At 35.0% G+C, this 10367-nt stretch overlaps 1 protein-coding gene across 1 annotated transcript; it reads right to left on the bottom strand.

Moving 5' to 3' along the window:
- Nucleotides 1-5015: 5015 nt before the first annotated feature.
- LOC107812376 (peroxidase 46-like) lies at nt 5016-9517 on the bottom strand. Its single transcript, XM_016637445.2, has 4 exons — nt 9141-9517; nt 8268-8447; nt 7361-7526; nt 5016-5600 (listed from the first exon to the last, which is right to left on the bottom strand). The coding sequence occupies exons 1-4, from the start codon at nt 9390-9392 to the stop codon at nt 5188-5190; spliced, it is 1011 nt and encodes a 336-aa protein (XP_016492931.1). The 5' UTR covers nt 9393-9517; the 3' UTR covers nt 5016-5187.
- Nucleotides 9518-10367: the final 850 nt, after the last annotated feature.

The following is a 10367-nucleotide window of genomic DNA, read 5'->3' as shown; positions in this document are numbered from 1 at the left end:
GGGATGGACCATACAAAGTCTGTGGCATTGCGGGAAAAGGAGCATACCAGTTGGAAACAATGGATGGTAAAATTTTACCCTCACATTGGAATGTTGTCCACTTAAAAAGATATTACTTTTAAGAAAGTACCTACGGTCAGGTATCATCATGTTAAAATTTCTCTATTGGTTTATTAATATTTTACTAACGATTTTAGATGCTAGGAAAAATATCCTAACTCGTGCCAAATGAAGAGTCACAACCTGCAAGGCAAAATGGAGTATTCTTAAATTCCTAGCCCAGGGTTGCAATTAATCTGATGGAAATACACACGAGTCAGGCAATCTTCATCTATAATCGCACCGTCGAGTCCCGTATATCTTTCTGTTTCAGGAAAAGGGCCAAAGTAAAAGAAATAAACAAATGCTCGAGGCTTCATACTTCACCTCTCAAACACTTGGGGGACTACATATTATACACAGATATGTGTAGAAAGAGACAGATACGAGTATCGAATAAAAATAGGCTACAAAGAAGCAAGTGTTGAGAAAAAGTTACGAAGTCTTCAGCATTCATGAGAACAACAGAGTCATCTCTCAAACTCATAAACAAAGTCACCTCTCAAACCCTTCTTAACATGTAAAGATAGGGTCATGACTATGTACTGAAACAGGTTATGAAGAAAAACCTTGTTTATTTTATGTTATTTACAAATCTGTTACAAGAAAAACAGTTACGAGAAAGTTGTAGATGTATTGTAATACATGTAACAGTCAAACACTTGTTAAAAGTTTATGAATAAAAACTTGCCAAAATTGTTTCATATAAAACGTGTGTTTTCCTATTACTTTCATCGTATTATAACACCATTATGAAGTTGAGACGTCTTCTTCATTAAGTGTCGATAAAATAAAAGGGCCCTCTTTTATAAGCCTCATGTTAATAAGTCATGAGAAGTATCATAAAGCATTTTCAAAGGATAAAAATGCTAAACTATTCTATAAGTCCTAAATAAGTAAGCTAAAGGCAAGAATAGAACACATTGCAGTACTAACAAAACTTCTTAATATAATTAAAAAGACTAAGTAGAAACTTAGTCAATTAAAGTTTATACAAGTGCCCCATTATGATAACTGGGGACTTTCACCAAAAAATCCCTTAAAAAACTAAGGGATAAAACCATCATTCAATTGAAGGGGTTGTCACGGAAGTTGCAATATTTATTTCACTTTCATCCACAGGCACGGTGGCAACTTCTGAAGAAGCAGCAACAGGAACGATTTCAGCAGAGCTTGAGATGTTAGGATCAATGAGGGAAACAAGAGTCATGGAAGCTTCAACTTCCACAGACTGGGTCATAGAAGTTTCACCCTCTGAAGCTGGAATTGCAACGTTTTCAGCTGAAGCAGGAATTGTAATCCCAATTGCTGCAGTATGCACTTCTTCATTTAAAAGTTCTTCTATTCCAGGAACTTCAAGTGCAGGAGAAGGAGTATCAGCAGACTGTTGGCTTTTCTCGATGGTATCTATGACTTTGGCCAGTTCAGACTGCAAGTCAAAACCTTCTTGAGCAGCTTCCGTCAAAGCATCACGACGAGATTTCAGGAAAGCCCAACTCACTTCTATGTTAAAATTTTCCTCTAGAAGTCCATATTCCTTTTCCCACATAGCAAGATCGTTTTTTAAGATTTGATATTCAGCTAAATGGGAATCAAGGGAAGCTTCAAGAGAAGCATGAGAACTCTTCAAGGCATGAATCTCGTCAGAGGAAGTCTGTAAGTCAGCCTGAGCTTGAGTCAAGCTTTGCACTAACTCTCCTGCATATTCTTCCTTCCTAGCCAAAAGTGCCTTCAGCTCTCTAACTTCTTCACTAGCCCTGGATAATTGTTCTGACAAAGAGCATTCCAAAAGCTCTTTGTCTCTTTTCAATTGGCTTGAAGAGGCTTTGACAGTTGCCAGTTCAGAAGTTAAACCACGGTTTTGCTGCTCCAGGAGATTTTTATCTTCTTGCAACTCCTCTATGGTCTCTTGAGCATTCTCGAACTGCTCTTTCCAATTGGTTGCTTCAAGCTGGGCTCCCCTAGCTATTTCCTCGGCCTCGTGCATAGTCTTTTCAGACTCACGAGCTCTTCTTTCCAGTAGGGAAATTCTTCCCATTAATTCCGTGCCAATAAGATTAGCCTACAGAGGTAAGTCATGGAAATGAGAGATTGAAGATAATTTTTTTTAAAAAAAAAAAACTTGTTGGTAAAAATACCTTAAAAGTAGAATGAACTACGTCATTCATCAGAGTTAAGCAGCTATGGCTCTCCATCTTCTTCTTCTCGATATCTCTAATTAGAGGTTCGAGCCAAACATCGGCTCTGCCGGTCTTCCTCAAGAGGCTATAATTGGCAGGAACCTCCAAAGTAACACTTCTCATAGTCATACCTCCACTGCTAGAACCTGTCTCTGTATGATGAACAGAGGGAAGAGGAGCAGTGGAAGGAATGGAAGGAAAAGATGTAGAAACCACAGGAGCAGAAGAAGGTGCGGTAGAAACAACCAAGGGAACGGATATAGGAGCAGTAGAGACTGGCAAAAGAACGGAAGTCGTCAAAACTGGTAACGAAATACTTACGGTTGGCAGAGGAATGGAGGAAATAGGAACAAATGAGGAAAGAGGAGCTTCATCAAAAACAGGGCCGAGCTCGCCACTCTCGAAACCACTGTCAAAAAGATGCTGAATTGATTCATCATTATCTCTAGGTTCGGTGTCCTCATCAGATTGAATCAAAACAGGCTCGGTGGCGGAGGTACGAGCAGGAGTGTTTTCAATTTCATCATCAATGATTATTCGTCTCCTGACCCTCGGCCTGGTAATTATGGAGGTATTCTCCTCTTCTTCTTCAGAACTTTCCTTTGCAGCTTTCCTTTTAGGCAGCAAGGCTCGAGCCTTATCCAAATCAAGAGCAGCATTCGCAGACATGCGAATGGCCATAGCTACTTCAGCTGTCACTCCTCTAATGCCAAATCCTGATTAAAGGATGGATATACATGATTAAAGTTGAGGAAAAAGCGCTTAACATGTAAAAAAAATTATAAAAGAGGGGATACCGTGTGTTTTGACTTTCCAGCCATGTAAGGAAGAAATTGATTTCCAAGATCTCTGCTCCCTAGAAGCAATCTTCAAAAGTGAGTCTACCCAACCACGAAAGTTGGGAATAGGTTCCACATCTCCCATGGTTGCTACAAAAAACCAAGAAGGGACGAGATTAAAAAACAACTTTCTTTTAAAATTCTCAAAAGTAAGTACGGTAAATAAAAGGAAACCTACGTTCAAAATTTCACTTCTCAGGGAAGGGAATATTTGTTTCACCAATCAAGTCCACTGTGCGGATAGCAACGTAACGAATATACCATCCACGATCTTTATCATCCTCAGGATTTACCAAAACCTTTTTGCTCCTTGCAGTTAAGGTAAAAACCTCATGGCGTATTAAGTTAGGATGGTATAGATGAATGAGGTGAGAAAAAGTGAAATTGACATTGGCCTTGGAAGATAAATATCTCAAACAAGCCACTGTTCTCCACACCAATGGACCAATTTGGGCCAAACAAATTGTAAAGAAACGACAAAAATCGAGAATAACTGGGTCAATCGGAGGATTGAAACCTAAAGTGAAGGGGTAAGTGTAAACAGAAGAATACCCACTTCTAAAAGAGGAAATTCTTTGATTTGGGGAAGGAATTGACATTCGGAGACTATCCTTCCAGTTACAATCTCTTCTTATGGTGGGGATTGTAAGTTCGGTTACTATTGTTGGGTAAGTATCGGCTCTTTCTAAATTTTTAATTTGTTTTTGAAGAGACGTTTTGTCACTTTCAAAAGACAAATCGCCGGGAACTATATCATCAACTGAGGGTTCTTGAGAAGGATCAAGAATTTCCCTACTCTTAGAAGAATGGGCTTTTGGGATAGAACTCCTTGAAGAAGAACCAGAGGAGCCGCCTCGCGTAGATTCTAACCCTGTTCGAAGCTTACCTCCTCCGCCTCTTCTGTGTCTAACAGGGGCGTTGGGGAATTGATCTAGAATTGGAACTTTTTTACGGTTAGGGTTTGAAGAAGACATTGTTAAGAAGGAAGTATGTGCTGAAGATTTGTGAAGAAGACAAAGGAGGACAAAGTTATGTGTAAAATGGGAACCGTCAACTTTTTAAGTGTAATGATGAAAAGCCTATAATAAAGGCAGCTATCACTTCGTAAATAGTGAGAGTGAAGAAGTCTCGAAAAAGAGTATGAATAGTGGAATCAATTAGAAAATGACACATGGGCAGAACATTAAATGGAAAAGACTGATGAGACGTTAGTACTGTCATGAGCATTAATTACGGTAAAAATTCCTTTTATATGAAGATCCACTTCCCAATTATTTAATTGATAAAAAAAATGGAAAGTGGGGGGACTATCTGTATTGGAAAAAAACTGAGTTTATATTAAAAGATGATGTGACATGACACGTGGATTAGTTAAATGGTCAAAGCGCAGCAATTGACTAAGAGGCACGGATGGAAACAACCACGGGAAGAAGAATTTAAATAGGCACGAGACAACGTATAGATACGAGTCTCGTACCAATTTAAATTATCTACAGCCAACGGATAGAAGGCATTGAAAGCAAAGATCTGGTGACAGAAAGGAGTCCTAATTCATTATTAAATACTTGATACGTTATGAAGTCGGTATTTAATAGGAATGATTGTATAACGGCTTATTTAATATCATTATTACTCATGATTATATCATTAAAGCTGAGACTTCATTCCTTTACCTAGAATTATCTATAAAAGGAAGAAGTATCATCATTTGTAAGGACACAGAATACTATTGAGAATTTATTGAAATATACATCTATTTGCTTCTTTACCATCGTTCTCAAAAGTATTTTATTTTTGTCTCCTGATTATCAGTAACCCGAATTTCTTTTTAGCTTTGACCAACGACTCAGATTTTTGGTTAAACAGTATGAGTAGTCTAATTTCAAGCAATTCGACTTGTTAAACATATATATATTCCTTTCAACAAACGAAGCGTGAAAAGAATTTAAATATTATTAGTTTTAACATCAATAACAGGTCACTTACCATCATTTATAGGCTATCAAGGCAGAAAAGCTAATTACAACAATATAATCTGTTTAATTCTGGCTACTTCTCTATATCACACATTAATTAGTGACTGAACAAGAACCTCTAATCTCTCCTTCATCCCCAGACTTAATTCCAAGATCAGCAAGTCTCACAAAAGACTGACTCCAACCCTGAAAAAAGATGTTCTGATCATCTGCAAAATCCATCACTCTTTTCCTTGTTCTACCATCACTAAACAAAACAGAATCAGATTGGAAAAGTCCCTTATGTGCTGACAAATCTTTGTAATACTGATTGTCAAAGAGTTGAGGGGTTTGGGGATCATTCTTGACAGTAATTGAGGGATTTGCTCCTGCTGGACACTGCTTTGTTAGCTCAGCTGCGTATTCTCTGTCTAAAGATGTGTCAATGAGACTGACATTGCCCTTTGAATCCACTTGAAAACGATCACTAAATGCATTGCAATGTGCTGATCCTATGGTGTGTGCTCCTACAATTTAATTTTGGCATGTATACAACAATGTATCAGTTTCCTCTGTGACACACACACACATACAATGGAATCACGTACTGTTCGAATTGAGCAACTTTGGTGTATGTTATATTTTCAGTCTAGTATTAGTACTATTGTTGTTAGTGAAAAGTCTTGTTTGTACCTTTGATCCTAGCAGAGTACAAGTCCGAGGGTAATTTTAAACCATATTAAAAAGTTGGGGGTAAATTGGAACCTCTTTTTTTTTGGTGAAGAGTTTAGACACGTGGAGTCCATCCATTTCACCCTAGAGCTTCATTAAATTTTAACGATAAGTATACGACGATATTTTCTAATGATAAGGAATGGTCTAAAAGTGCAATAAAGGACAAACTAGAGCAATTTCAAATAGTATAATGGAAAACTTGAACCTTTTTTCCAAGTTTAACTTATATACATACATTTCCAAAAAAATATATACAAATAACTTTTATAAATGAGATTTGCAACTCTAAAAATAAGACGACTTACCTGCTATATCAAGAAATTAAATGTGATACAATATTGTAAAGTTTTATTACTCCTGTCATTGTCTACAAGTTAAACTCATGTAAACAGGATACCCTCTTTAAGTATCAATTTTTTTTTCCTTTCATTTATAGGATAAACTAATTACAAGACTTAAATTTCCAATTTTTTTAAAAAATAAACCCCTAAAAGCAATTGATTCCCCTACATGTAGAATATAAGACTTAGTAAGAAGCTCTCCTTAAATTCAGACATCCATATACGAATCTATACTAAATCCACAAAGAACTCTAGCATATAACTGCCATAAGGAATTAATGTATCCAGGTACACGTTCCGTTGGGGGGAAAATAATTAAAATTAAACTTTATGTCCGCAAATGCATTATGAGGCTCTATATCTTAATATAATTTTTTTTTTAAAAACTAAGCTAAACAACATTTAAAAAATAAGATACTTATTATCCTTATATCCCTTACAATTTAACCAAATAATAACAGTAATTGTTTGGAACTACCTATGGAAGAAAAGATAAATATTTGGTCGGGTAAGGAATAAATGGCTTTAAATTCTAGTGACCCTACTTGAACCTAATTCACCCCTTGATAAATTACTATCAACTCATAAAGTTGTGGGATCCTAATATTGAAAACCTTGACCACATATTATTACTTCCTCCGTCTCATAATATGTGTCGTGATTCTCTTGTCCACGCTCCTTAAGAAAAAAATAGTTTTTGACTACTTTACCTTTATTAAATGTTTTCTCAATTTATGTGTCATCTCCATAAGTAATGTGTTTGTAGTCTTCTAAGATAATTAATTATTAAGGATAAAAAGGGAAAAATATAATTAATTTTGTCTTGACCTTCTAAAATAACAAATAATTTGAGATAACTATTTTTAGTAACCACGACATATATTATGAGACGGAGGGAGTAGTAGTCTTCTCAACTTCGAAATTTTTGGCATCTTGTTAATTTGGTGGTATTATATAGGAAGCCGCCTCTAATTGCTGAAATTAACGTATCTATATTGCAATTTTTCTTTATATTTTTTTGTACATAGTAAAAGGGAGGGGAAAGGAGAAGTTCGACACACTTGCATGTACATGCGGAGGTTATCGATACTACTAGACTATAAACCAACTTAATAGTATAAATAACATATCTCTCTCATGCTTAAAATTTAATCATATTAAATGATTCTATGCAAGAAGGGATTTAGAGAGAGAAGTATATATATATGTACCTGATAAAATAACAAGATCATCCAAAGACAATCCCTTTGCAGAAAATATATTAATCATTTGATCTATTGAGAAACTTGTGTCCACTATATTTGGTCTCACGTTTGAAGCCAAACTAATTTTCCCATCTCTTCTCCCAGTTGGAATTTGAACGTTTGGCCCTCCTGCCTGTTCAAAAACAATGTATTTACTATCAACGGCGGATCTAAGAATTGAAGTTTATGAATTTCTGCAGCTATCTCAAGTTAATAATATACTATAATAATAACTAATAAGTTTAAAGTTAAATATTTACGAATATTTAGTATAATTTTTAATACATACAAGAAAAAATGAACAAAAGCTACAAAGTTCACGTGCTCGTATCTTTCATGGTAGCTCCGCTTCAATTTGCAAACTATAATGTTATTATGAAAACAACAATTACTATTATTACTATGTAACATCAAGTAAGTCGACGTCGTTTATATGGATTTTTATAATTGTTCATGTTCTCTATTTATATCTATTTCGGTCCAATACGGTATAAAATTCTTGTCCAGCACTACAAATTGTAGTATTCAATATTGACTGGTGTATATGAAGCATGTAAAAATTGAAGAAGTCATAATAGGTACAATTCCTTTGTGCGGTATTTTTTCCCCCAATTCGTGAGTTAACAATTATAATCCTTCTTTTATTTCTTGGGTACGACGCTTAATTCCTCAACTTCCTTTTCCATTTTACCTCAATGTAGAAGATAAAAATTGCTTTATTCAGATATACAAAGCATCGTTTTACCATCTATATCTAGTCAACAATTTTGTTGGAGTCATTTATATGAATCCTCGCTACTTCACGTCAACAAATATGAAATAAATCGACAAGCAAAAGAAAAGAATATAGAAAAATGAGCATAGTGGAACTTACGAATTCAACAGCATCTCTAGCAGCCAATGCAATAATATCAGCACAAGAAACAGTTCTAGGGCAAAAGATTTCCAAAACTCTTTTTGCAGATTCTATTACTGAAAATCCTCCAAGTGACTTGTTTGCTGGATCACTTCTCTCTGTTCCATTCCCTTCTAAAAGTATAGATGCATCACAACCCTGATGACATAAAAACATGAATTAAATCTTCATCAATTTTAATTTGGTTAATTTTGTTAGGTGTGCGAACATATTATAACTTTATAAGCACAAATTAATGAATGAGACACTTTTGTGAAAATTGTGCAAGTTTAGATAGTTGGATTACACTTCTATGAGTCAATTGACTCTTTTTTCCATAACCGGCAGTAATTATTAGTACTTTTTTTATATTAAAACTCAATATTGCTGTATGCTAAACAATCTATCAAAAATTTCTTCTTTTCAGAATTACACTATATTATAACAGTTAAACTTTTTTATAACAGCATTCCTATATAATAATACTTCACAATAAAAGCGAAGTTTTTCCGAAATCAATTTTCATGTTATGTTATAATATATGTTCTATAAAACCGCACTTCGATGTAATATTCAAAAACATTCGGAACAAATGAACTATTATAGAGAGATTCGACTGTAATAAGAAACAGATTTTTGACATGAAGCGTGGCGGCGTAAAATGCACTTATTTTGGATAATTACAATTAGTTAGCTCTTCTAGGTAATTTGACAGTATAAAAATTCTATTACACTATCCGTCTATAGAAGTTTAACCCTTTTAGAAAGAAAAAAAAAAGCAAGAGGATAAATAGGAAAAATTTCAATTTTTGTAAAATGATTATAATGAGTAATAACAGATTAGTAAATTACCTCAACAAAGCAGTCATGGAAAAGGAGACGAAGAAGTTTTCCAGGGAGTGTTGGGTCCATAGAGGAAGCTGATCTCACTGTATTTTTCACCATGAATTCAGCTGTAGGGCAAGATAGTGCATAAAAATCGAAGGAAATGTTTGAAGATGAAGTTGGAAACAGTGTTAACAAACACAAGAAACCAAGAAAGAAAAGTTTGTAGTATTTGTATAAACATAGTGTTTGGTTAACATACATTTGTAGTTTCTCCATATATTTCTGGTGTTTTCAGACAGCTTTCTAATTTGTTCTCTGTAACAATGAAGGGATAAAAGAAAAGGAAGAAAAAAGACTGGATGTTGGACTGGTCTGAATAATGATGGTGAAGATGAAGAAGGAAGAATTATTATTTAAAGCTGCATTTATTTGGTTTGGTCATGGCAGGATATCAATGATTTACTCATTTTCTGACAAGGTAGAAAACAGATGAGTTCTAAATGCTAGTGAACATTGTTTTTCTTTTCTTTTTTTGTTTTCTTTATAACAATGTATGTGTTTACCCTAAAAATAGATAACAATTGAATTTATACTGCGGTTTTAAGGACACGTGAATCACTTAGCACAAATTGAGAGAAAACTTAAATTGACAATCGAATTAACTGCGAATATAAATGGAGCAAACCAAATAAAATGTATAACTTTAATCCTTGAGCTAGACTGCCCTCGAATTAAGTGAATATTTCGCCGGAAAATATGAACACAATAATAAGAATATTGAAAGCTTAAGAGAAAGTGAATATATAGCTTTTGTAACGTGAATCTCATGATTACAAAATGATTAGAACCACATTTATATAGTAGAGGAATTCTACTTATGGTACAATTCTAAATACAGAAGAAAATCTCATGATTGGTTAAATGTCCGGTCTTGACTTGATACGTGTCGAGATTTTCGTCACGATCCCTGCCCGGTCACGAATATCTCGGCTTTCTGTTATTCGACTTAGCAGGCTTCCCTCGACCTCGCTCGATCTCGACCCCGCCTCGGTCTCGATCTTGATCGGTCATTTATTCATGAGCTTAGCAATCCATCTCCGTGTCATAGTCCGATACAACGCGAGACCGAGCCTTGGTCTGCCACCCTGGTTTCAATTAGTCATACGAAATTAGGGAAGCCCGATTTTGACCGTATACAGATAGTTCCCTCATTTTTTAGAGTATAATGACAAGAAACGAATTGATTCTTCG

The sequence above is a fragment of the Nicotiana tabacum genome, chromosome 20, assembly GCF_000715075.1.
Source record: "Nicotiana tabacum cultivar K326 chromosome 20, ASM71507v2, whole genome shotgun sequence".
Classification (NCBI taxonomy): Eukaryota; Viridiplantae; Streptophyta; class Magnoliopsida; order Solanales; family Solanaceae; genus Nicotiana; species Nicotiana tabacum.
Note: the sequence above shows the minus strand (reverse complement) of the source record. Positions and strands in the feature narration are given on the sequence as shown.